We start from the raw sequence: 27,990 nt of genomic DNA, 5'->3' as shown, positions 1-27,990 counted from the left end.
TTTCATAAAAACAGCTTGTGTTTTATGTTATTATTAGGCACATATAGTAATGTTTTAGGCACGATCAATGAAACTCAAGTCATGCTTAGTCTACTTTCTCCCACTCGCATTCCAATCTCATTGTTCTGTTACACCAAAGACAGATGTATTTTAAAAGGTGTTACAAGCGCTAGCACATTGACATGTGACTTTACTCTGTTTTTTAGGTAGCATGCCCGCTACTCTACCACCACTGATCCATATCTTTCAGGTCATTGTATTGTTATTTTGCAGGCCATCAACTAGAACAAAGATCTTTCTAGAGAACCATATTGTTGATTCAGAAATTTCTCTTACAACCACTGTAATTTTGGTGCGTGTTTCATCTTTATATATGTGCTTTTGGAGAAAGTTGATAGGCTAAATTGTTTGGGTTCTAGGCAGTAGCTAGAAAGAGACTTGGAAGCTGAGAAAAGTTGTTGCAATATATTGCAAGAACTTATCTCACACCATTTTAAACTCATTCGCTTCTTTCTTTTCTACATACATTCATAGTACATTGATATGTGATCCAATTTATAAAATTTGAGCGAAATTTCTTGTGGATGGTGACCACTACCAAGTCTGGATGGTGAGTAGTACTTGGGAGATACTAATCATTGTTTGGTATACTAAAATAATATGTTGTGGTTCTATGCATTCAGAATATGCGTTCATGATTTTGTTTTTGAGGAATTGGATGATGTGTTGTTTACTATCCTTGGGGCTACATGGTGTGGACTGTGAAGGTCGGCCGATGTACATAGAGAGGCCAGGGATGGTGTCCCGGAGTTTGAGAGAGCTTTCAGGGAGAGGTTCTCTGCCTACACATTAGCTGCTAAGAGGCATATTGACTCCACTACCATCTTCGACGTCCAAGGTGTGGTATGTTAATGATTCAGTTTGAGCTGTGCTTACAAAATGCAGATCTGTGTGGTTTTTGCTCTTAGAATATATTGCTTGTCATACATATGTTTGTTGTTCATGTTCTGTATCACAACTTATTTAGCTAATCGATATGATATGAGGCCTAGGAGTTTCCACTTTGCTTATGCTTGCTTCAACTCTTCTCAGGGGCTCACATGGATCATCCCCGAGCGCAAGCAAACTTTGAGATCCCGCCGAAAGCATGTCATCCCTGGAATCCTTCAGTTGGGAGTAACATTTAGTTTCACTGTGTAGTTTTTGCTCTCTAAATATATCGCTTGTCATACATATGTTTGTGATATCATAGATTTGGATTTTTATTTTTGAGCAGTACCAATTTCTTATTTTTGTTAATGCAAGCCTTGAAGCATATCAAACTCTATGAACTGGTATGATTTGGAAGATAGGAATTGTAACTTCTGTGTCGCAAATAATCTATGAGGTGTGAGCTGCTAGAGGTAGAACTTGCTGAAATAGTTATGATCTGAAATAGTCATGTATCTTGTGATATTAACAATTCCTCACAGTATTTGACTATTTGTATTGTAGCAACTACAGATAAGCAACTGCTCCTTTTGCTTCGTGTAGTACTAAATTTTTTGTTGCTTGTTTAAAGAAAAATTTAGGTTCCATTTGCAATAGTGGATATGTTTTCATTGTCTGTTGAATGCTGTTGGGATATTTGTTTTTTCTTTTGTCAAACTCCAGTTAAAATATTTTCCTTGTATTGTATGAATTGCGGTGTTCAGAAGCACAAAGAGATTAGTAAAGTCGAGAAGGACATAGTTCTCAGGTGTGTTCTTATGTTTACTTTACATTCGAGAAGGACATTCTATTTGAAGCTCAACTTATCGTGTAAATTGGTTTCAAAGCTCAGCGAGTATTCTGATGTTTGGTATTTTCGTTCTTCACACCCCCTTCGCCAAGGCCATCAATGGGGTCGCGTTGCAGCTCTTCAGCTTCATCGAGGCCATCAGCATCGGTCGCCCCCCCCCCCCCCCCCTAGAAATTCTTCAAGATCATAGACCTCAAGACAGGCTCTCGAAGTCTCGAACCTGATATCCAGCGTCTTTGGCTATACCTAGCCTCAACATCGAGATGACGATGTGAGGACTTTGGGTCAGTGTCTCTAGCGTTGTCCCGTCATAAAAAACAAACTATCACGAAATGTTTTTATGGATTTTATCTTCATTGATGGAGATAAAATTATAGTTATGTAAACATTCTTAACCTTTAAAAAGATGCTAACAAGAGCATTAAACGATAATTAATGCTTCTACATCTCATTGTATCTTATTATAACATGTTTCTTTCGTAGCAACGCACGGGCATACACCTAGTTCTCTATTAAGCCGGTAGGCCTTCAGTCTAGTCTAACCGTTCTACGTGATGGACTTCGATTCTACGTCTATGTAATCGAGTGATATCTCAGTTCTGGGTAGCTTTACTGTCCGCAGCGACTCAGGAGTCCTGCGGCGGCGGCGGCGGCTCGCCAGACCCTGCAGATGCGATGCGGAGCTCGCGACCCATGCATCCCATGGCGGAGCTTGACTGACGGCGCTCTGTACTCACGGCTTTGCGATGACTTCCGCTGGAGAGAAGAACGATTCCGACGACGATCTCATCGTTCAATCACGAGCTCTGATTAGTGAACCTCGCACGCCGAAAACAGAAATGCAAGTTTTCAATTTTACAAGCTAAACGAAGTGGAGGCTTAAAAATAAAAGCGAAAATAAGTGTTCCCTCCGGTCAAACTTTTCAAAGCTTAATTAAATTCTTAATCTTAAAAATAAATATAAATGTATTATCTCTACTACATTTAAGTACGAATGTCCTTGATGCGTCCAAGAGCCATCGTAGGCTCGATAAACTACTCGTGACTTGTGAACTCACTCAATTCGTGGTTAGCTCGGTGATCGACTCGTTTCATTTTGCCACGAGCTGATCTAGTATCTCAACTTGGTTCGTTAAGGAGTCAACTCGACATGAGCTCGAGCCAGCTCGTTAGCTCGAATAAGTTAGCATTTATCAGCAACACAAAGCATACACATGTATTGGATGAACTAAGAAGTGACAAACTATGCTAATTTGAGGTTTACTTGATGTGATATGAAATTATGAGTATTATTATTTGTAGTATTAAATTAGTATAAAATTAACTAGCAATTGATGGTATTTATATATATGCATATATATTATTTTTTGTTATGTGTCGTGAGCTAAACGAGCCAGCTCGAGCTCACAAACAAGTCAAGTCGAGACTACCTAAACAAAAAAATGCATAGAGAGGGACTCAAACGGTCAAACCCAAGACCTACCGCTCCAAACATCTAGCACATACCACCAAACCACACAATTGTTTATGTTTACAAAGGAATGCTAATTTATATATGCATATACTAGTATTTGGAAATTTTAAAAATGTAATTATGTTTGGAAAATTAATATCTATTTATATTTATAGATACAATTGCAAAACACGGACACTTAGCTAGAAAAAACATGCAATAATTTACCTAAAAATATTAGTTATTTATTATAAATTTATGTGTTTGTATTTATATTACAATAATACTTATACGCTGCAATGACATACTAATCATATAGCCCAGTGGCAAGCCAGTACAATAGATCATCCCAATAGAAAGCAAATTCAAAATTAAAAGTGGACCCACTCTGTCGGCGTTTCGACCCCGGGAGGTCCCTGGACCGACGAGTGAATTGTCGTCGCGTGCCCCAGCCCAGATGGGTCGGCGCGAGACGGAGCACGAAGGGGGAAGAAACAGGCAAAAGGGGAAACCCGCGGCCTTCGTGTTGCCCTGCGCCCAGGTCGGGTGCGCTTGCAGTAGGGGGTTACAAGCGTCCGCGTGGGAGAGAGAGAGAAAGCCTTATGCGCCGGCCCGTTCCCCCGCGCGACCAACCCTCTCATACGAGAGCCCTGGACCTTCCTTTTATAGGCGTAAGGAGAGGGTCCAGGTGTACAATAGGGGTGTAGCAATGTGCTAACGTGTCTAGCAGAGAGGAGCTAGAGCCCTAAGTACATGCCGTCGTGGCAGTCGGAGAGGTTTTGGCACCCTGTTCATGTGATGTCGTGGCCGTTGGAGGAGAGCTGGAGCCCTGCGGAAGGACAGCTGTCGGGGCTGTCGAATCCTTGCTGACGTCTCCTTGCTTCCGTAAGGGGCTGAGAGTCGTCGTCGTCATGGAGCACGCGGGGCGCCATCATTATTTGTTTACCGGGGTGAGCCAGATGGGACGTCGGTCTTGTTCCTCGTAGCCTGAGCTAGCTAGGGGTAGGGTAATGATGGCCCCCCTGTGACGTGGTCGGTCCGAGCCCTAGGTCGGGCGAGGCGGAGGCTCCTCCGAGGTCGAGGTCGAGTCCGAACCCCGGGTCGGGCGAGGCGGAGACCGTCTTCCGAGGCCGAGGTTGTGTCCGAGCCCTGGGGTCGGGCGAGGCAGAGTTCGTCGTCCAGCGTCGAGGTTGAGCCCGAGCCCTGGGGTCGGGCGAGGCGGAGACCGTCTTCCGAGGCCGAGGTTGTGTCCGATCCCTGGGGTCGGGCGAGGCGGAGTCCGTCGTCTTTTGAGTTGTGGTTGAGTCCGAGCCCTGGGGTCGGGCGAGGCGAATTCCATCTTACGAGGCCGAGACGGGGGCCGAGCCCTAGGGTCGGGCAAGGCGGAGCTTCCTATGACGCCCGAGGCTGGACTTAGCTGCTGTCAACCTCACTCTGTCGAGTGGCACAGCAGTCGGAGCGACGCAGGCGGCGCTGTTTTCTTGTCAGGTCGGTTAGTGGAGCGGCAAAGTGACTGCGGTCACTTCGGCTCTGTCGACTGAAGAGCGCGCGTCAGGATAAGGTGTCAGGCGATCCTTGCATTAAATGCTCCTGTGATACGGTCGGTCGGCGTGGCGATCTGGCCAAGGTTGCTTCTCTGCGAAGACTGGGCCTCGGGCGAGCCGAAGGTGTGTCCGTTGCTTGAGGGGGCCCTCGGGCGAGACGTGAATCCTCCGGGGTCGGCTGCCTTTGCCCGAGGCTGGGCTCGGGCTAGGCGAGATAGTGTCCCTTGAGAGGACTGAGCCTTGACCTTAATCGTGCCCATCAGGCCTTTGCAGCTTTGTGCTGATGGGGGTTACCAGCTGAGATTAGGAGTCTTGGGGATACCCCTAATTATGGTCCCCGACAGTAGCCCCCGAGCCTCGAAGGGAGTGTTGATACTCGCTTGGAGGCTTTTGTCGCACTTTTTTGCAAGGGGACCGGCCTTCCTCGGTCGCGTTTCGTTCTGGTGGGTGCGCGCGAGCGCACCCGTCGGGTGTAGCCCCCGAGGCCTCGGAGGAGTGGTTTGACTCCTTCGAGGTCTTAGCGCGTTTCGCGATGCTTCGGCCGGTTTGGTTGTTCCCTCATGCGAACTGGCCGTAGCCCGGGTGCATAGTCGAGTCCCAAGTTCTCGGGCTTGTATGTTGACGCTGTCAACGATTTGGCCGGAGCCGGGTTTGCGAGAGCAGCCCCCGAGCCTCCGCACAGAGCGAGAGGACGGTCAAGGACAGACTCGGCTTTTTTCATACGCCCCTGCGTCGCCTTTCCGCAAGGAGGAGGGGGGAAAGCGCCATGTTGCCCTCAGAGGGCGTCGAACATGGTGTCTCCAGTGAGTTGCTAACAGGTGATCCAAGTGGACGCTCGTGCCCCATTCGTTAGAGGTCGGCTAGTGGCCCGGAGGCGCGCTCCAAAAGTACCTGCGGGTGATTCGCCGGACCCGGTCCCCTTTTGATGGGGTCCGAGGGCTCGTTGCCTCCCTCTTGTGGGATTCCGTTACAAAATCGTTCTTGTGGGTCTCGGAAATGTCCTAGGGTACCTCGGGAGCGTAGCCCGAGCCTTGGTTATGTATCGAACGTACCCAGGGTCATCCCTCGCTCTGTGTGCTCTGAGGCGGCTGTCAGAACCCTTCGGGGGCCAGCCTACGAACCCCTGATCAGTAGTGGGCGCGGAGCCCGAGTGGCCTAAGGCGGATGTTGAACCCTTCCGAGGGGCCAGCCTTCAAACTTCTGACCAGTAGTGGGCGCGGAGCCCGAGTGCTCTGAGGCGGCTGTTGAACCCTTCCGAGGGGCCAGCCTTCGAACCTCTGATCAGTAGGGGGCTCGGGGCCCGCTTCCTTCGCGGAGAAGGATCCATTTCGGAGTATCCCCTTTCCCAGTTCCTGTGGCAAGAGAGAGAAAGAGGAAGTGGAAAAGGATACAAAATCGAATGACGTGGCGCACCTTTTTTGACGCGGTCATCATGGCGGAGGTGAAGCGTCGCCTGCTTCGCCTGCCAAAGGTGCTGCCTGTCCTGCCGCAGAGTTAATGCGACGGGACGAGTGGTTCACGGGGCAGCCGTTGTGCGTGCGCGAGCCGTTCGAGGAACGGGCGTCTCGCTTTGAGTTTTGAATCTCGCGGCGGATTCGGGCGAAGTGTTGAACGGGTCTCGCCTGGGCCTTTATATATTCGGGAGAGGGACCGGTGGCGGTTCTTTACTCTGCTGCTCACCTCCCACTTAGGTTTTCGCAACCCGAGGGAATAGCCAGAGAAAAGAAACCGCGTACCTCGTCCTCTCCGCCGCCACCTCTTCTGCTTGGTGATGGCCGACCGGGTGACCGTTGTTTCGCCGCGCGACCCGTGGCCTTTCTCCACCGTCACGGCGGGTGATCTGGAGGCCCTTGTTGCTGAAGGTTTGCTTCGCCCTCTCTCCGGTGACTCGCAGCCGGAGTGGATGGCCCCTCCGAGCGGAGCTGCTCCGTCCCCGCCGTCGGGGTATGTGCTGAGCTTCGTCTCCTTTCACGAGCGGGGGTTCGGAGTGCCGGTGAGCCGTTTTATGCGGGCGATTCTGCACGTCTACGGGGTGGAGCTGCACAATCTCAGTCCCAACTCCATCTCGCAAGCAGCCATCTTCGCGGCGGTTTGCGAAGGATATTTGGGGATTGCCCCCACTGGGACCTATGGACCCATCTCTTCTCCGTGGAGCTTTTTGCCTCATCGACGGGGAAAGAAGAGTTCGCATGGCGGTGTGGGCCGGTGGCTGCATCCTCCAGTTGAGGCAGGCATGGTCGCTGCAGTACATCCCTGCCATCCTCGCGTCTTCGAACAAAGGGTGGCAGCGCTGGTGGTTTTATCTCCGAAATGACGATGGGAGGCTCCCGTCGTTTTCTCAACGAGTGGTGACCGCCGCCGCCGAGAACTGGCGCTACGGGACCCCGCGCGAGAGACAGAAGAATTTGCAGCCCCTTTTGAAGGCCTTGGAGGAGCTACGAGAAAGAGGGCTCACCGCCGCGGGGGTGGTTGCCGCCATTCATCGCCGGAGGGTGCTCCCCTTGATGGAGCGGCGGCTGCCGCTTTGGGAGATGACGCCGGGGGTCGACTTGGAGGGTTTGCAGATGTCCTTGGATCCCCTTCCCGTCGACGACCTCCACAGGCGGGTAGCCGACACGGTAGGGAAGTTAGACGCCGGCGCCTTTTCCCAGCCCTTGATGCGTCCCGATCGCGGGTGTGTGTCCCTGGTGAGTGTCCGCTCCTTCTTTCTTCTTGTGTCAAATCGCCCTTGGTTCTCACAGCCGAGACTTTTCGTCTGTCTCCAAGAGGTAGGGGCTCACAAGCCTTCCCTGCCACCGGTCCCGGAGGACGTGGTGGACCGAGCTGCGCGGAGGGTTGCCACGGAGAAGAGGAAGGAGAAGAAGGACGCGAAGAAGGCTCGGGTCCGCGAGCGGACGCGGGCTCGGGACGCCTTGGAAAGGCTTCGTCGTCGGCAGGAGAGGGATGGGCTCCCGAGGGAGCCGTCGCCGGAGACGCCTGATGACGACGACGATGATGAAGACGATGAAGAAGACGACGACATGGCTGCCCGCCTCTGTCTCAGCCCGGATCTGAGGCTGGGCCAGGGGTCGTCAAGCCAGCCCCCGAGCGGACTAGCGCCGTCGGTATCCGGGGCCGGGACGTCGGGGTCCCGGTCCGAAGAACGGGGGCAGGCCGAGGGGGTACTTGACCCCTTGGCCGAGGTAGTTGAGGTGACCCCGAGGAGTCAGGCCGAGCCGCCTGTTTCCCAAGAGCTGTTGCCTGTGCCGGCTGCGCAGGAGGGTGATCCTTGGGTCATCGTGGCTGTGCCTGGGCAGTCCATCCCTCTGGTGCCTCGGGCGCCCAAGGCAAGGATGGTGCCGAAGCCGGCAGCGGGGCTGACCTCGGCGGCACCTTCGGGGATCGAGGCTCGAGAGACCTCCCCACAGGCACGATTGATCATGGCCCGGAGTGGGTAAGTATCTTAGGATATCTTCGTCCTGGCTCCTCCTTCGCGTGTCCTGATCCTGCTCTTCCTTTTCTTCCCAGCAAACGGAGGCATGGTTCGACCGGTCTGGCTCCCCGGAAGGTCCTCAAAACGGCGTCGGCTTCTGCAGCCAGTGCTGCACCGAGCCTCGCCGGCCAGCTGGCCTCCTTACAAGATGCCCCGGAGTGGGGGGCCCAGGCGGCACAAGTTGCCGTGGGGCGAGCTCCCGAGGCCGACTCCTCCGTCGAGGCGGCCGTCGTGCCGAGGGAGGCTGTCGGCACGGCTGTGGCCTCGAGCTCACCAGACGCGTTGCCAGCGCCGGCACCGGCTTCTGCCGAGGTGGTTGTCGTTCCGGCCATGGAGCCACCCGTCGCCGCCGACGCTGAGATGGCCGAGGTGTCACTACCTGGTGCCTCGGAGGAGGGGGGCGCGGAACCGCGACCCGCCCTGGGGAGCGGCAACCTTGTCCCCGCGCGGCGCAGTCCCGACGGGCGGCGTTAGTCGCTCCGGTTCTGGACCAGTGGGGCTTCGGATCCCCTCTTCGTTCTTGACGACGAGCGAGAGGAGCAGTCTTGGGACGGGCTTCGTGAGTATGCCGAGGCAACGGTGGGGTCGCTTCGGTCGACCTTGGAGGTCCTTCGTAGGGATGTTCCCAAGATTCTCCAGGTAATGATTTCAAGCATACCTTTCACGTGATCAAGGCATTCTTCATGACGCCCCACTTCCTTTCCTCAGGATCTGACGGATCTGAGCGCCGCCAAGTCGTCGTTCATCCGTCGCAAGGCCGATGTCTAGGGTTCGCTGCGGTCCCTGAGGACCACGCTTGCCTGGGCTACCGAGCGCCTCTCCCAACGGAGCGCCGAGGTGGTGGACCTTCGGTTGCTCTGTGTCGATCTGAGAGCAGAGGCAGCGACGGCACGCGCAGAGGCGCAGCGACGGGAGTTGGAGCTTGGCCAGATCATTGGCGAGCGGGACCAATCTCGGGGCCGGGCCGCCGAGGCTGAAAGCCGGGCTGAGGCTCTTGGAGTCCAGTTAGCCGAGGCGTCTGCTCGGACCGGAGCCCTTGCGACAGACCTAGCCGTGGCCCAAGCCGCATCCTTGGAGCAGCGTGCCCGAGCCAAAGGTATGTCTTGGCTGTTTTAAGATTTTGATTCAGCTTTGTTCCTCAACTCACGTTTGAAGTCTTCGGCTTTGGCTGTTTGCAGAGCTCGAGTCTGCCCTCGATGAGTCCACCAAGGCACTTGCCCAGGCGGCCGAGCATGGGGAGGCCGACCACGCGGCCATGTCCGAGGCCATCTCGGCCTTCTACCGGGTCTTTGGTTTGGATGACGTCCCCTCGGGAAGCTCCCCTCAGAGTCACCTGCAGGCCTTGGGTGACCACGCACGCGGCAGACTCCGCGAGGCGCTGCACCACGACGTCAGGCGGGCCTTCGCCGTGCTCGCTTCCCACTATGACGTGGATCTGGAGCGGGTCAGCGAGGGGTATTGCCTTCCCGATGAAGATGAAGCTGCCCTGGTCGAAGTCTAGAGGCTTGACATGGCCGCCGTGGGCCCAAGCGCGGTGCTGGCGACCACCTTCGAAGTAGAGATCCTCCCGCTCGCGCCGTCGTCCGAGGCCGGGGCGGATCTCGCCGAGGGTGGGGACGAAGCCGAGGGCGCGGCTCCTTCTCCGGGCGACGCCTGATTCTGCCGGAGCAGTTTATTTTGAATGCATATGTGTCTTTTGCGGCCACCGAGGCCCGAACACTTTATTATCGTAATATAAGGTTGTGTCTCTTTTCCTCCTGTTCTGCGTATCCGAACTCGTTCGTCAGTAGCAGGATTGCTTACCCAAGTAAGAGTTATTTTTTGTGGTAGGCGACGAGTGAGGTATCCGTATCCCAGAGGCGTAAGAATCCCTCGGCTCGGTCGGCCTTGCCACTTACATGCGCCCTTATTCGTTTCTTGGGGTCCTGTTACTGATATAGCCGGGAGACGCGAAAGTCTTTTTGATGGAAGACTTTTTTTCAAGGAAAATTTTGACGCAGAGGAGGTTTGCCCCTTCTAGTCCCCGAGGGAGGGTCGGGCTTTGCTGAGGCAAGGCTGGCCCTTCCTTGATGGTTAGACTTCATACGTAAACGAGGTATATGAACGTCTTGAAAACATCTTAAGGGTAGAAGCGACGTAGCTGTCGGATGTTCCAAGCGTTGCTGTAGACTTCGCCTTGATTGTTGGCCAACTTGTACGTCCCGGGCTTCAAAACCTTGGCGATGACGAACGGCCCTTCCCAGGGGAGTTCCTTCATCCATCGCCTGCCGAACTTGTGGAGGTCGTTGTAGATCCTCGGCTTGAGTCATTGCAGAATCATGCCGTTGGCACGTTCTACCTGCCCATTCGTCATGGGGTGAGCCACGGCGGCCCAGTCCACCCGGATGTGGTGATCCTCGTAGAAGTCCAGGAACTTTCTGCCGGTGAACTGGGTGCCGTTGTCAGTGATGATGGAGTTCGGGACCCCGAAGCGATGGATGATGTTGGTGAAGAACGCCACCGCCTGTTCGGACCTGATGTTGTTTAGGGGTCGGACCTCGATCCACTTGGAGAATTTGTCGATGGCGACCAGCAGGTGCGTGTAGCCCCCGGGTGCCTTCTGCAAGGGACCGACGAGGTCCAGACCCCACACAGCAAACGGCCAGGTGATGGGTATTGTTTGCAGAGCCTGAGCGGGCAGGTGGGTCTGCCTTGCGTAGAATTAGCACCCTTGGCAGGTGCGGACAATTCTAGTGGCGTCGGCCACCGCGGTCGGCCAGTAGAAACCTTGTCGGAAAGCGTTTCCAACAAGGGCTCGAGGCGCTGCGTGATGACCGCAAGCCCCCGAGTGTATTTCTTGTAAGAGCTCCTGGCCTTCGGCGATGGATATGCATCGCTGGAGGATGCCGGAGGGGCTGCGATGGTAGAGCTCCTTCCCGTCACCCAGCAAGACGAATGACTTGGCGTGCCGCGCCAGTCGCCAAGCTTTGGCTCTATCGAGGGGTAGCTCTCCTCGGTGGAGATATTGTAGGTACGGGGTCTGCCAGTTTCGATTAGGCGTGACCCCATTCCGCTCTTCCTCGATGCGCAGTGCCTCACCCTCGGGGGCCGAGGGTGCCTCGGGCTGGGCCGAGGCCTTCTCGGGCTCGGGCGTGTCGTCGGTCTTGACTGAGGGTTGATGTAGGTCTTGGGAGAAGACGTCCGGGGGAACCGTTGTCCGCCCCGAGGCTATCTTAGCCAGCTCGTCCGCAGTCTCGTTGTATCACCGAGCGACGTGGTTGACCTCGAGCCCGTAGAACTTGTCTTCCAGGCACCGAACCTCGTCGCAGTAGGCTTCCATCTTCGGGTCGCGGCAGTGGGAGTTCTTCATGACTTGGTCGATGACAAGCTGTGAGTCACCGCGAGCGTCGAGGCGTCGGACCCCTAGCTCGATGGCGATGCACAACCCATTGATCAGAGCCTCGTACTCAGCCACGTTGTTGGATGCCGGGAAATGGAGGCGCAACACGTAGCGGAGGTGCTTCCCGAGGGGCGAGATGAAGAGCAGGCCCGCGCCTGCCCCTGTTTTCATCAGCGACCCATCGAAGAACATGGTCCAGAGTTCCGATTGGATCGGAGCCGTTGGGAGCTGGGTGTCGACCCATTCAGCCACAAAGTCCGCCAAGACTTGGGACTTGATGGCCTTCCGAGGGGCGAACGAGATCGTCTCACCCATGATTTTCACCGCCCACTTTGCAATCCTACCCGAGGCTTCTCGGCACTGGATGATCTCCCCCAGGGGGAAGGATGACACCACAGTCACCGGATGCGACTCAAAGTAGTGTCGCAACTTCCGCCGCGTCAGAATCACTGCGTACAGCAGCTTCTAAAATTGTGGGTAGCGGATCTTGGTCTCGGACAGTACCTCACTGATGAAGTAGACCGGCCTCTGGACGGGCAATGCATGCCCTTCTTCTCGTCTCTCAACCACGATCGTGGCACTGACCACCTGAGTGGAAGCGGCGACGTAGATCAAGAGGGCTTCTCCGGCAGCGGGGGGCACCAGGATGGGTGCGTTCGTAAGGAGCGCCTTCAGGTTGCCGAGGGCTTCCTCTGCCTCGAGGGTCCAAGTGAAGCGCTCGGTCTTTCTTAAGAGGCGATACAGAGGTAGGCCTCTTTCGCCGAGGCACGAGATGAAACGGCTCAGAGCCGCAAGGCATCCCATGACCCTCTATACGCCTTTCAGGTCCTTGATGGGCCCCATGTTGGTGATGGCCGCAATTTTCTCCGGGTTGGCCTCGATGCCCTGCTCGGAGACGATGAACCCCAAGAGCATGCCTCGGGGGACTCCAAAGACGCACTTCTCGGGATTGAGTTTTACGCCTTTCGCCTTGAGACACCGGAATGTCGTTTCAAGGTCGGAGAGGAGGTCGGAGGCTTTCCTCGTCTTGACTACGATGTCATCGACGTAAGCCTCGACCGTTCGACCAATGTGCCCTGTGAACACGTGGTTCATGCACCTTTGGTATGTCGCACCCACATTCCTCAAACCAAATGGCATAGTAACGTAGCAGTACATGCCAAAAGGTGTGATGAAAGAAGTCACGAGCTGGTCGGACTCTTTCATCCTGATTTGGTGATACCCTGAGTAGGCATCGAGAAAGACAGGGTTTCGCACCCAGCAAAGGGTAGGGAACCTTCGGACATGCTTTGTTTAGACCAGTGTAGTCTACACACATCCGCCATTTCCCTCCTTTCTTTCTCACAAGCACAGGGTTGGCAAGCCATTCGGGATGGAATACCTCTTTGATAAACCCTGCGGCCATCAGCTTGTGGATCTCCTCGCCTATGGCTCTGCGCTTTTCTTCGTCGAATCGGCGCAGAGGCTGCTTCACGGGTCGGGCTCCAGCGAGTGCTCGACGACATCCCTCGGTATGCCAGGCATGTCCGAGGGACTCCACGCAAAGACTTCGGCGTTCACGCGGAGAAAGTCGATGAGCATTGCTTCCTATTTGGGGTCGAGCTCGGAGCCGATCCGTATCTGCTTGGAGGCGTCGTTGCTGGGGTCGAGAGGGACAGACTTAACCGTCTCTGCTGGCTCGAAGTTGCCGGCATGGCGCTTCACGTCTGGCGCCTCCTTGGAGAGGCTCTCCAGGTCGGCGATGAGGGCCTCGGATTCGGCGAGGGCCTCGGCGTACTCCACGCACTCCACGTCGCATTCGTACGCGTGTCGGTATGTGGGGCCGACGGTGATGACCCCGTTGGGGCCCGACGTCTTGAGCTTGAGGTAGGTGTAGTTGGGGACGACCATGAACTTGGCATAGCATGGCCTCCCCAGTACTGCGTGGTAGGTTCCTCGGAACCCGACCACCTCGAACGTGAGGGTTTCCCTTCGGAAGTTGGAGGGAGTCCCGAAGCAGACGGGCAGATCGAGTTGTCTGAGGGGTTGGACGCGTTTTCCGGGGATGATCCCGTGAAAAGGCGCCGCGCCTGCCCAGATCAAGGACAGATCGATCCGCAGGAGCCCGAGGGTCTCGGTATAGATGATGTTGAGGCTGCTGCCTCCGTCCATGAGGATCTTGGTGAGCCTGACGTTGCCGATGACGGCGTCGACAACGAGCGGATACTTCCCCGGGCTCGGCACGCGGTCGGGGTGGTCGCCCTGGTCGAAGGTGATGGGCTTGTCGGACCAGTCTAGGTAGACTGGCGTCGCCACCTTTACCGAGCAGACCTCCCGACGCTCTTGCTTGCGGTGCTGAGCCGAGGCGTTCGCCACTGGCCCACCGTAAATCATGAAGCAGTCGTGGACCTCGGGGAACTCCTCTGCCTTGTGATCCTCCTTCTTGTCGTTGTTGTGGGCCCTGCCACCTTCCGCAGGTGGCCCGACCTTGTGAAAGTGGCGCCGAAGCATGACGCACTCCTCAAGGGTGTGCTTGACGGGCCCCTGATGATAGGGGCACGGCTCCTTGAGCATCTTGTCGAAGAGATTGGCTCCTCCGGGAGGTTTCCGAGGGTTCTTGTACTTATCGGCGGCGACATGGTTCGCGTCGGCGGCGTCGCGTTTCGCTTGCGACTTCTTCTTGCCTTCTTCCTGGCGCCGCACTGAGTGGACTCCTCGGGGACATCTTCCGGCTGGCGGCCCTGGGGCCGCTTGTCCTTCCAGAAGATGGCCTCAACCGCCTCCTGGCCAGAGGCGAACTTGGTGGCGATGTCCATCAGCTCGCTCGCCCTAGTGGGGGTCTTGCGACCCAGTTGCTCACCAAGTCGCGGCAGGTGGTGTCGGCGAGGAACGCGCCGATGACATCCGAGTCGGTGACGTTGGGCAGCTCGGTGCGCTGCTTCGAGAATCGCCGGATGTAGTCTCGGAGAGACTCTCCCGGCTGCTGGCGGTAGCTTAGGAGATCCCATGAGTTCCCAGGGCGCACGTACGTGCCCTGGAAGTTGCCGGCGAAGGCTTGGACCAGGTTGTCCCAGTTGGAGATCTGCCCCGGAGGCAGATGCTCCAGCCAGGCTCGAGCGGTGTCGGATAGGAACAGGGGGAGGTTGCGGATGATGAGGTTGTCATCGTCCGTTCCACCCAGCTGGCAGGCCAGCCGGTAGTCCGCGAGCCATAGTTCCGGCCTCGTCTCCCCCGAGTACTTTGTGATGGTAGTCGGGGTTCGGAACCGGGTCGGGAACGGCGCCCGTCGTATGGCCCGACTGAAAGCCTGCGGACCAGGTGGTTCGGGCGAGGGACTCCGATCCTCCCCGCTGTCGTAGCGTCCCCCACGCCTGAGGTGGTAGCCTCGGTGCACCCTCCCGTCGAGGTAGGCTCGACGGTTGCGGTGGTGGTGCTCGTTGCCGAGGCGACCCGGGGCCGCAGGCGCCGTGTTGCGCGTGCGCCCGGTGTGGACCGAGGCTTCCCGCATAAATCGAGAAGTCGCGGCGCGATGCTCCGAGGGGTACCCCTGCCTTCGGGAGCAGAGCTTTCGGCCCGTCGGACCGCGGCATCCTCCAGGAGATTCTTGAGCTCTTCCTGGATACGCCGTCCTTCGGTGGTCAATGGCTCCAGCATCGCGCAGAGTAGTATTGCTGCTGCAGCCAGGTTCTGGCCGACCCCACTGGAAGCCGGTGGCGGCCTTGCCCTGACGTCGTCGGCAATGCGGTGTTGGATGCCCTGGGGTAGATGGCGCGCTTCTCCGGCCGGCGCTTGGTCTGCCCATTCCTGTCCGATGTTCTGTCGGAACTGCTCAAGTGTTCCTGCTCCCTCGTCGAGCCTGGCCTGCATCTCGCGGATTTGCTCGAGCTGTGCGTCCTGACCCCCGCAGGGACTAGGACCACAGCTAGCTCCCGAAGGATGTCAACATGAGGCGCGGGCCTAGGGGGATCGTCGTTCTCCGGTATACCAAGATGGTTGCCTTCACCGGGACCCCCTAGATCGACGTGGAAACATTCACGACTTGGGCCGCAGTCCTCGTCGCCGAAGCTGCGGCTACCATCGGAACAATCGGAGAGGCAGTAGTCGCATGCGGTCATGAAGTCCCGCATGGCACTGGGGTTACCGAGCCCGGAGAAATCCCAACAAAAGTCGGGCTCGTCATCTTCCTCGGAACCCGAGGGTCCATAGGTTGAGACGACCGTCAGTCTGTCCCAGGGCGACCGCATATGATACCCCGGAGGGTTGGTGCATGCCTCTATGAAGGCTTCCACCGAAGCGGAGTCGCTTGGTGGGTCAAGGCTGAATCCAAAAGGCACGAGATGGGAATCGGTCGGTACCTCTTGGTCGACGGGCGGTGACGAAGTCGCGTCAGGGGCGGACTGCACCGTTGTCTCAGGTACGAGGGCGACGCCCAGCAAGTCCTTCACGAGCGTGCTGGTGTCGTCCGTCTGCTTGGAGTCGGCGCGTTGCGGGGAAACGACGCTTGTCTTCGTCTCAGACGCGAGGTCGACGCCCGACGCGTCCCCCGCTGGGGCGCCGGCGTCGTCGACTTGCTCGACAGCCGACGAGGTGCAGCCTCCTACTTGGCCATGGTTGCCCCGCCTCCTCCTCCGTCGGCGGGGGAGGTGATGGGACAAACCCGAATGTTGTTCTTCCGCCACGTGGGGAAGACGTCGTTGATTCCGCCACCGACGGGCGGGCTGACGGCCGCCATTGTCGTTGTCGCGCGGCGGAGGAAGGAGTATCATGTCGTAGCTGTCGTCGAGAGACATGAACTCAAGACTCCCGAAACGGAGAATCGTCCCGGGTTGGAGAGGTTGCTGGAGACTACCCATCTGGAGCTTGACGGGAAGTTGTTCGTCAACACGCAGCAGGCCCCTACCTGGCGCGCCAACTGTCGGCGTTTCGACCCCGGGGGGTCCCTGGACCGACGAGTGAATTGTCGCCGCGTGCCTCAGCCCAGATGGGTCGGCGCGAGACGGAGCACGAAGGGGGGAAGAAACAGGCAAAAGGGGAAACCCGCGGCCTTCGTGTTGCCCTGCGCCCAGGTCGGGTGCGCTTGCAGTAGGGGGTTACAAGCGTCCGCGTGGGAGAGAGAGAGCCTTATGCGCCGGCCCGTTCCCCCGTGCGGCCAACCCTCTCGTACGAGAGCCCTGGACCTTCCTTTTATAGGCGTAAGGAGAGGGTCCAGGTGTACAATGGGGGTGTAGCAATGTGCTAACGTGTCTAGCAGAGAGGAGCTAGAGCCCTAAGTACATGCCGTCGTGGCAGTCGGAGAGGTTTTGGCACCCTGTTCATGTGATGTCGTGGCCGTCGGAGGAGAGCTGGAGCCCTGTGGAAGGACAACTGTCGGGGCTGTCGAATCCTTGCTGACGTCTCCTTGCTTCCGTAAGGGGCTGAGAGCCGCCGTCGTCATGGAGCACGCGGGGCGCCATCATTATTTGTTTACCGGGGCGAGCCAGATGGGACGCCGGTCTTGTTCCCCGTAGCCTGAGCTAGCTAGGGGTAGGGTAATGATGGCCCCCCCTGTGACGTGGTCGGTCCGAGCCCTAGGTCGGGCGAGGCGGAGGCTCCTCCGAGGTCGAGGTCGAGTCCGAGCCCCGGGTCGGGCGAGGCGGAGACCGTCTTCCGAGGCCGAGGTTGTGTCCGAGCCCTGGGGTCGGGCGAGGCGGAGTTCGTCGTCCAGCGTCGAGGTTGAGCCTGAGCCCTGGGGTCGGGCGAGGCGGAGACCGTCTTCCGAGGCCGAGGCAGTGTCCGAGCCCTGGGGTCGGGCGAGGCGAAGTCCGTCGTCTTCTGAGTTGTGGTTGAGTCCGAGCCCTGGGGTCGGGCGAGGCGAAGTCCATCTTCCGAGGCCGAGACGGGGGCCGAACCCTGGGGTCGGGCGAGGCGGAGCTTCCTATGGCGCCCGAGGCTGGACTTAGCTGCTGTCAACCTCACTCTGTCGAGTGGCACAGCAGTCGGAGCGACGCAGGCGACGCTGTTTTCTTGTCAGGTCGGTCAGTGGAGCGGCGAAGTGACTGTGGTCACTTCGGCTCTGTCGACTGAAGAGCGCGCGTCAGGATAAGGTATCAGGCGATCCTTGCATTAAATGCTCCTGCGATACAGTCGGTCGGCGTGGCGATCTGGCCAAGGTTGCTTCTCTGCGAAGACTGGGCCTCGGGCGAGCCGAAGGTGTGTCCGTTGCTTGAGGGGGCCCTCGGGCGAGACGTGAATCCTCCGGGGTCGGCTGCCTTTGCCCGAGGCTGGGCTCGGGCGAGGCGAGATCGTGTCCCTTGAGAGGACTGAGCCTTGACCTTAATCGCGCCCATCAGGCCTTTGCAGCTTTGTGCTGATGGGGTTACTAGCTGAGATTAGGAGTCTTGGGGATACCCCTAATTATGGTCCCCGACACACTCCGTAAAAAACTAAAATTAAAGTGAACATGACCCATATATCAGATATTAATCTACAGATAAAAACGAGAAAGATATAAAAAAAATTGCATCCTTCTTTATAGCCGGCTCGTCCGGTTGTCATCCTTTGGCTATTGGGCGGTACTATCTGGGAGCACTATGCTGCGTACAACTTTCGTAAAATGCGTTAAATGTATGTCATTAAATGGCAATTCTCCATTTCTAATTACTTAGAAATCATTCGAAAAGGATATGTTTCTGAACTGCTATATAATAAAGAACACTAGCAGACCCTATTAGGAGGTGGATACAAGCACTATAGACGTATCCCTGTCCCCCATTTATAACTTGTACATACTTATTCATTGAAATAAAAAGTAATGTAAGGACTTCTCTACAGTAAGTTTTGATAAAAAATACATAGAAATCCCAAATTAGAGAAAACAACCCATATAGACACACACACTAACTATATAAAAGTTGCCAAACAAGTCAACCGAACACCCGCAACACAATTGATTAAAAATAACAAATAACAAAAATAACATCGGACACCTAAATCGAATGTCTTAGACCATCTTCAATAGTTCACTCATATGGTCATCTAAAACATTGTTTTGTACTGTAAATTGTACTGTTCGCATAGTAGAGTTTGAATATAGGGATGATGATGAGTAAGCTGCTGGAGATAGCCTTATATACCAATAGGTCATGTCTCGTATACGAGACCAGTGCAGTCCAAAGTCTAAAATGCTTCTTCTCCATTGCAACTTTAATCACAAGTTGTAGGGCCTACTGGGATTACACTACAATGTATACCCGCATAAAAGAAGCGCAATCTAATCCAAGTAAATCAAGGCAAAGACATATATATAAAGTTAAAATGCCATAAGATACCGAAGTTTGGAGTCCCTCCAGTCCTATTATGATGGATGAGAAAAGAACAATTTCATCGATGAGAAATGAACGTTTCAGTTTCAGCATTACACTGATTGTGATCGAATCACAATTGTATTGGTGGTAACTGAAATGGTCTCCTATCACCACCCTTTGAGTGCCAGTCTGGCCCCATGGACTGTCATGAGTCGAGCCAGCCAACTCGCAGCTCCTACCTCGCCTCACCGTATTCCATGTACGGAAACACGAAGCCTTCCTACACCTCTAGAGTTACGCGTATTCCATTTACGGAAACACGAAGCCTTCCTACACCTAGAGTTAGGAAATGAGTCGTCTCAACTCGTACCATTTCCATATTTTGACCCATCTATTCAGGGGTGAAGCCAGAATTCAAAATTAGGAGGACCAAATTAGATTAGGGGGCTATTAGAAGCATTTTTACACTATTTACATAAAAATTAGCTAAAAACCTAAGATATCCTGTAGAATTAGGGGAGCATTAGGGGAGACATTGCCCCTCTGCCGTCGCCCCTGCATATATTTTCGTATTTAGAAAAAAAATCAAAAATAAGATGAACATGGAAGATGATCTATCTCATCCATTTTTGTACAATCCCTTTTTATTCGGCTTGAGCCCGTATTTATTCTATATATAAAAAATCCAGAATCGGCCCAGTATGTACTAGTGCAATAGCTAAAGTCTCATATACTTACGTCACAAATTATAATATGAGATATTATTCTAGCCATTGGTTCTCCTCGATGACAAAGTGCCTAAAAACTCAAACAACATCAGTCATAGTTATATATACATCACTAACAAGTAAACAACGATAAAAATATTACCTCTTTGTATCTATTTATTTCACGTTATTATCTTGTTAGTCAGTCACCGTTTAGCCATCAATAAAATGCATATTTACATTAAAGTATAAGTTTTCGCTTAATAGTTCAGTTCCCGTTCATTTTCTATACCGTTTATTCCTTTTAGTTTTCGCTTTTGACTATTCTAAATCCGATCCTTTTTAGTCATAAAATATGGAAATAAAAACTGGAGAGAGGTTTTAACAGCCGTTTTCGTCGCTAGCACCTAGCCTTGTGGCGTTGTTGATCCCTACATCAGAGATCAGACGCACATACCTGGGCACCTGGCTTCGCGATCCAGTCGATTGGTATTACCCGCCTACGTGCACCGGGCACAAGGGAGCGGTCGCTGTGGACCTGGGACGCCGCGGTGCCCCGTGCCCCCAGACCCTTCTCTCCCTCTCGCACGACCTCAGAGGCTCAGACAAGCGCGAACCCCGCGAAGCTGCCAAGCCGCGACTGCCCCTCGACCTGCCCGCTTCCTCCGACGCCTAGGGTTTTCTACCGGGCGCCGCCGCCGCAGCCGCGGCCGGGGATGCAGGTGGCCCTGCGCAGTTAGCCGCTTTTGGATCCACCGCCGCCGCGCGCCATGTCGCTCCTGCGGCGGCGGAAGCAGCAGCAGCTACCGCCCTCGGAGGGCGACGGGTCCGACCACGACGACAACGACAAGGGGAAGAAGCCGTCCTCGTCCTCCGCGCCGCCGTCCAAGGAGCCCACGAGGCGGACCAAGGCCAAGTGGTCGTGCGTGGACAGCTGCTGCTGGCTGGTCGGGTGCGTGTGCTCCGCCTGGTGGTTGCTGCTCTTTCTCTACAACGCGATGCCAGCTTCGTTCCCGCAGTATGTCACCGAGGCCATCACGGGGCCGCTCCCGGACCCGCCCGGGGTCAAGCTGCAGAAGGAGGGGCTGCGAGCTAAGCACCCCGTCGTCTTTGTCCCCGGCATCGTCACCGGGGGCCTCGAGCTATGGGAGGGACACCAATGCGCTGAGGGTCTCTTCCGCAAGCGGCTATGGGGCGGCACATTTGGTGACGTATACAAGAGGTGCTTTATCCTCCTACTATTTTGTTGTTGTTTTTTTGTTTCCGGAATCACAGTCGTCCTCGTGAATTTAACAGTAACTAGAACTGCAGTGTGATTGGTTTTGAAAGGTTATTTGTTTCTTTGGTTGGTTGGACCTATCAATTGGATGTTTGTTGCCTACATCACATGTTCTTTAAGTTTACTTTATTTGGTCATTGATATTGTCTTTATAAAGTGCAGATTCAGTGTTTTGCTAATGTTACTGGGAATAGTTATGTGTTATTACCTTGTATTGTTTCGCAAATGTTACTGATTGCTAATCAACCTCGTCTTTTATATAGTTTTATTTAAGCATTAAGAATTTAATTCCTATGAGACTTTATAGCTGTCTTTTCAGGAAATTCTTCTTTTCAGAGACTCGGAGCTATCTCAGTGACAGGGTACTCACTGAGATCTCGGCAATGATAATTCCTCTATGATTTATCTTTTTTGTTTTATGCAAGGGTCCAAAAGTTCATTGTACTTTGATTTGGCCTTGTGCTTGGTGAGTAGGTTGGCAGCCTGTTTGGTCCCAATCTCTGTTTTAGTTATGTAGCTTCTCAAGATCTGAAATATAGCAGCAAAAACGGCTTACTGTTGTCTTGACGCAGTGTTTTTTTAGAAAGCGCTGAAAATTTTCTTAGTACCACTAGTGGAAGTGTGGAACTTGAAGTGTGCAATATATGCACTTTGGACCTGCATGGTGCTGGTGTCTTGTGAAACTATAAAGCACCAACACTTCTCTTGTACTATTTCCTTGCCCTTTACTATTCTTTCTCATCCTACTTGGTTTAGGTGGACACATGGGAACTGTTTTTATGTCGTGAAGAATAGTTATTTTTCTAAATCATGTAGTTTCTAAACTTTCAGAAGAAAACTGCATTTTGCATGAAAAGCTGGAGCTTTTTTTCTGGTACTAGGCATGCATAGCAAGGTTTCAGAAACAATTTGGTCCCCTCTAGCAGTTCTACCATTCAGGTCTTGCTTTTATAGAAAGATCCATGTTGCCTGCAATGTACTTTCTGGAAAGTGTACCGACCAGAATTTTGATCTTATTAGTCTTGTGCTGTTGAGCTATCCATGTATACTACAGGGAAAAGAAATGCCTTAGGGCTAGTTTGGCAACCTCATTTTTCTATGGGATTTTCAGTTTCCCAAGGGAAAATGAACTAATTTCCCATGGGAAAATGAAAAACCCTTGGGAAATTGTGGTTCCCAAACCAGCCCTTACAGTTTATTTTAAACAGTTACTTATTTGCACTAACATTTTGGCTGGATCATTGTTATTGGTTGCAAATATTTGGATTCTGTCATTCTGAAATCTCAAGTGCATTAAACCTCATTGGGCCCGGCATTATTTTGGCTACCAGGAAAATGAGGGGTTATGGTTTCACTTTTTTTTCCTCAGCTGAAATCCAATTTACTATGCTCAATTGCCCATCGTGAAGAACATACAATTTATGAATCTTGAACTTCAGAAGTTCTTCATTTGCCGTCCTATGAAACATGAGGACAGGTTTCACAACACATTTTGACATTATATCTTTATCAAGTCAGTTGTGGTGAACTGTGAACAAATGTGCTTGTTATGCATATCGGCACCTCTTGTATTTGCATTCTTCCCCTAGCAGTAAGGTCAACGGCACTCAGATGGGAAATAACCGAAGCATCTTATGCCATGGCAGTTGCGTACTTCTTCTTTGGCCACTGATTCTTACTTTCTCTTTCTGGTCAAATCTTCATTCTTTCAGACCTCTATGCTGGGTTGAACATATGTCGTTGGACAATGAAACTGGATTAGACAAACCTGGAATAAGGGTCAGGTCAGTCACAGGCCTTGTTGCAGCAGACTATTTCGTCCCTGGATATTTTGTTTGGGCTGTCTTAATTGCCAATTTAGCTCGTATTGGATATGAAGAAAAGACCATGTACATGGCTGCATATGATTGGAGGTTATCTTTCCAGAACACTGAGGTACTCTTCTTCGATGGCCTTATACAAGTAAATTTTAGTCAGAAGTCACCACGGATTAGCTATTTGGTTATGAACTTTTGATGCTTAGTGATAGTTCCCAGTTCCCACCGTGTAAATGGTTCTGGTATAAAATGTATTGCCATATTTGTAACGCAGATTACTATATACAGGTTCGTGATCAAACTTTGAGCAGAATAAAGAGCAATATTGAACTCATGGTAGCAACAAATGGTGGAAATAGGGTGGTGGTGATCCCACACTCCATGGGGGTCCTCTATTTTCTGCATTTTATGAAATGGGTCGAAGCACCTCCTCCCATGGGGGGCGGTGGTGGTCCGAACTGGTGTGAGAAGCATATTAAAGCTGTAATGAATATTGGAGGACCTTTCTTAGGAGTTCCCAAGGCTGTTGCTGGGCTTTTCTCATCTGAAGCCAAAGATGTTGCCGTTGCTAGGTAATTTAAACAGAGTTTGCAACTTTTAGTAGGTATTTTCATGTTATCAGGGTTGAAGTTTACTAGGTGATGCCTGCTGAGATAATATTGTTTCACAATGCTGTTCTTTATAAGATTGCATCCGAAATGTTTCGTTCTTTATCTATAGTAGTTAGCATATATCAGACTATAGTTTACATATTACTTTTGTTAATGTCATTTATCTATTTGCTTACTCAGTACCATTCTAAATTGTGCTTATCGTTTCTGGACAATATCTGTATCTTATTTACTATAGCTCTGGCATTCTGATTGCTGCTGTTACCTTACATATAATTAGCATCTAACCATGGTGATTGAGTTTATGCAAGATCAAATGTTTTGTTTGAATTGACTATAATTACTAAAATCTGCTCTGTGATGAAGTTTGTGGGGATCGAGTGGTACACAATCTAGCTTATTGGGGTCATTGCATAAAATCATTCTATATTAGCTGATATTTTTTCTCTTTAATATTCTATGATTTTTTGAAATGCATGTTGTTTTCCATTTTTCCATGTATGCAACTATTCTGGTTCAGGTATAAGGTAATTGATTCATTTATTAAAGCAAAAGGGAATAACAAAAGAATGGAATATTATTCTGAAGTTGTAAAAATCATATATTCTCGAAAAAGAAAAGAAGCGTTAAACATCATATTATGAATGGATGGAGTAACTTCTGAATTCAAGGTATCACATCAATAATGCAATCATTCATTCCCTGAAACAAGCACAATTACTATCGCAAGTCTAGGCATTTCTCAGTGACCTATCGTTGATTTCCTAAATTGGGCAGTAATACGTTCACATGGGTAAACTTGAGCTATGCTGGTCCTGTTATCCATCCTGAAAGGCTTTGTTGTTGTTGTTGTTGGTCCTGTTATCCATCCTGAAATGGTACAGAAGTTATCCTTTTGTGCTTTGTTATCCCACGAGTCATAATGTATGACAATATGACATGGCATGATGACAAAGTTATCCATATGTGATCTTAAATGAACCCAGACATTGTTTAGCATGTGGTTGTCCAGGGGTACCAATGTAAATGTTTGGATTGTGTTTTCTGATTTCATTTCCAACATGAACTTGAGCTGCTGGATACCTTTGTATCTTGATTTTCTTATATTTAGTTGCACAAAGAAAATTGCTCTTAAAATTAGTTCCCAACTAAATTTTGTTGTTTATGTACAGAGCTATCGCTCCTGATGTCCTGGACTCTGATTTTCTTGGACTTCAAACTTTGCGCCATTTGATGCGTATGACCCGAACATGGGATTCAACAATGTCAATGCTTCCTAAAGGTGGTGATACAATTTGGGGAAATCTGGATTGGTCTCCAGAAGATGGCCTTGAATGTAAAGCTAAGAAGCATAAAACCAATGATACCGAGGTTTCTAAGGATAGCAATGGGGAAAATATCGAAGTTCAACCTGAACCTATAAACTACGGAAGGCTGGTATCCTTCGGTAAAGATGTAGCAGAGGCACCTTCTTCAGAGATTGAACAGATAGAATTTCGTGTGAGTATTCAGAAGCTTCTTAACACGTTCTTGCCTGTTTCCCTGGTGTGGTGTTTTTCTTCTGCTACTTGTCAATGCCTTGTACAGTTTTGACCTGTTTCCGATATACTTTTCTTGTGTAGTATGCTTCATTTCCATATGTTTATAAACTTGCTGATCAAGTTATCAGTTGTGCTAGCTAGAACCTTTCTATTCACCATTGTCTGTAAATAGGTTTGGACCCAGATGTAGCCTTTGACTCAGTCTCCCAAACAACAAGTCGAGAAAAATCTTGAAAGACTATTTTGGTTGCGGTAGCAAGTTGTTAACAATCTGGACTTATTGTGGTTTAAAGTTAATACTAAACTCTGTCTTCTACTGAGACCATTGAAACAAAACTAGATTTTCCTTATGTGTGTGTTGCTCTGCATCAATATATACTGTGACCTCATTGCATTGAAAATGGATTATAAGCTGTGCATGATGTATTTTTAATATTGGAGCAAAACTGTGCTTTGATCATTTCAGGATGCTGTTAAAGGTAACGATATCGTCCATTCAAATGCATCATGCCGGGAGATCTGGACAGAGTACCATGAATTAGGATGGGGTGGAATAAAGGCAGTCGCAGACTACAAAGTTTACACTGCCAGTTCTGTTATAGACCTTCTTCACTTTGTTGCTCCAAGGATGATGCAGCGTGGAAATGTCCACTTTTCATATGGAATTGCTGATAACTTGGATGATCCGAAATATCAACATTACAAATATTGGTCAAACCCCTTGGAAACAAAGTGCGATTCCTTTGCCAACATTCCTATTCTATATTTTATAGTAGCTTTTCTCAGGCTGTTTATGCTTCCATTGTTGTAGTATTATAACATACTATGACCGTTTTTTCTTCAGGCTACCGAATGCTCCTGACATGGAAATAATTTCCATGTACGGAGTAGGCATTCCTACTGAAAGGGCATATGTCTACAAGTTGGCTCCACAGGCAGAGTGCTATATACCATTCCGGATTGACGCCTCGGCTGATGGCGGGGAGGAAAACAAATGCTTGAAAGGGGGTGTTTACTTAGCTGACGGCGACGAAACTGTTCCAGTTCTTAGCGCGGGCTACATGTGTGCAAAAGGGTGGCGTGGCAAAACTCGTTTCAACCCTGCCGGCAGCAAGACTTACGTGAGAGAGTACAGCCATTCACCACCCTCAACTCTCCTGGAAGGCAGGGGCACTCAGAGCGGTGCACATGTTGATATAATGGGGAACTTCGCTTTGATCGAGGACATCATCAGGATAGCTGCCGGGGCAACCGGTGAGGAAATTGGTGGCGACCAGGTTTATTCAGATATATTCAAATGGTCAGAGAAAATCAAATTGAAATTGTAACCCATGGGAAGTTAAAAGAAGTGCCCCAACCCGTTCATTGCGTTCCTAAATGCTTGCCTGAGCGCAACTCTGGATTTTGCTTAAATATCGTATTTTTTTCACGCCTCATTCGTCCCTCTAGTAAATTTACATTGACAGGACCCCGGTGCGACGCGGATGTTGTACCGTATTTTTGGCATTGTATATTAAAATGTACAGGCGTAAGTTACATTTGCTAGCTGAAATTATTGCAGTAGCTTGCCTTTTCTTTTGAGCACGGAAGTGTGCTCTCCATTACGTGATAACCTGTGCCAAATCTTTGACAATCATATCCTGAATATAAGATGGAACATTATTTCGTTGTGTGACCATATTACAAGAGCGGGGAATGTAATTGACTATCCTTGACACAAAATTACATAACAGCAAGTCTTTCAACTTCCAAATTAGGCCACTTGCTGAGCTCTTTGCTGAAAGTTGCGTTTCCTTCGATATCTGAAGAACCTTGTTCACTTCTATGTATTTTGACTCCCTCGTGTTAGGGTGGTGGCAACGTGGCCGAGATGCAGCGGAATAACTTATTTTACATCTACTTAGGAGGTGTTTGGTTATAAGGACTAAAGATTAGTCTTTAGTTTTTAGTCTCTTTTTTGCCAAACACTAGGACTAAAATGATTTAGTCTTTAGTCTTTCACATATGTGCTAAAAGGGACTAAATCATATTAATTTCACATTTACCACTCATTTAGTTCAATTGTACTAATAGCAGAAGAATGTTAAAGGCTATTTTAGTCTTCTTATAAGTCATTTATTATTTCTTACTATTTTTAGCCCCTAAAACCAAATATATTAGGGACTAAACTTTAGTCCCTAGACTAAAGGAACCAAACATGACCTTATTCAGCCTACATCTAAAATATGCGGGTAACTAAACAGGTGCTCGTATAAAGTCAAGGCATACTATGGTTTAGGATTAGACGATGCGGATAACCACGTTCCTGTTCCTGCCGCCTGTCTGCTGCATGCCTCTGCCGTTCCGCGCGTCGTCGACCGGTGGCCTGCTTGTATCACTCTAGCGACTGGCGGCTGATCCGCGCGCCGCTGTGCATTTCACTCACGGTATGTCGTCGCAGGCAGCTGACCGTACCTGAGAGACCGCCAGATCATCCAAACTTCCGTCCCAAATCGGTGGTGTACGAGCTATTCACGCGAAGCCACGATGACGAGTTCAGGGAACCATGCATTATATGCCTTGCATGCATGCATCGATCTAAACTGAACACTGCACGACACGGCCATTCGCACCGGCCGGTGCACTGCACCGCCGCCCAGGGGCCGGCGTGGCGTTTGGGGGGAACGAATGAGGCTCGACCCAATCCTGACCTGCTGGCACGTACGCTGTCTTCTTCCCGACATGATCGACCGAGCGAGGCTCACAGAAATGAGCGCTGCCGCTCCGGCGCTGTCCTTGTCGCGTCGCGGCCATGCATCCTGTCCAGATCGTGCTCCCTTCGCATACAGATCAGCCGTCCCTCTCGCCGCTCCTTGTGCAGTTGTGCGGTGTGCTGTGTACTTGCATTGCATCGGATTCGGATCCTTTTTTCTACACTCCCATGCATGCAGCGCGCGCGGCGCCACGTCAAGCTAGACGACATGAATGAGCGACCTCGAAACGAAAAGCAAATACTAATAGCAGAAGGTGCATTACATACAATATAAAATAGTTCTGCTAACTGGCGGACAGCACTGCAAAAAAAATCATGCAATGCCCTTTTGTATTGTTCTGGGTCGCTATTAAAAGACTTGTGCGTCTGCGAGCGGACACGAGCTGCGCTCCG

At 51.6% G+C, this 27,990-nt stretch overlaps 1 protein-coding gene across 1 annotated transcript; it reads left to right on the top strand.

Moving 5' to 3' along the window:
- Positions 1-20,213: 20,213 nt before the first annotated feature.
- Positions 20,214-26,280, top strand: LOC100273525 (uncharacterized). Its single transcript, NM_001147943.1, has 6 exons — positions 20,214-20,819; positions 22,589-22,811; positions 22,982-23,265; positions 24,477-24,804; positions 25,312-25,577; positions 25,690-26,280. The coding sequence occupies exons 1-6, from the start codon at positions 20,368-20,370 to the stop codon at positions 26,171-26,173; spliced, it is 2,037 nt and encodes a 678-aa protein (NP_001141415.1). The 5' UTR covers positions 20,214-20,367; the 3' UTR covers positions 26,174-26,280.
- The last annotated feature ends 1,710 nt before the right edge of the window (positions 26,281-27,990 follow it).

This window comes from Zea mays, chromosome 2 (assembly GCF_902167145.1).
Source record: "Zea mays cultivar B73 chromosome 2, Zm-B73-REFERENCE-NAM-5.0, whole genome shotgun sequence".
Classification (NCBI taxonomy): Eukaryota; Viridiplantae; Streptophyta; class Magnoliopsida; order Poales; family Poaceae; genus Zea; species Zea mays.
Note: the sequence above shows the minus strand (reverse complement) of the source record. Positions and strands in the feature narration are given on the sequence as shown.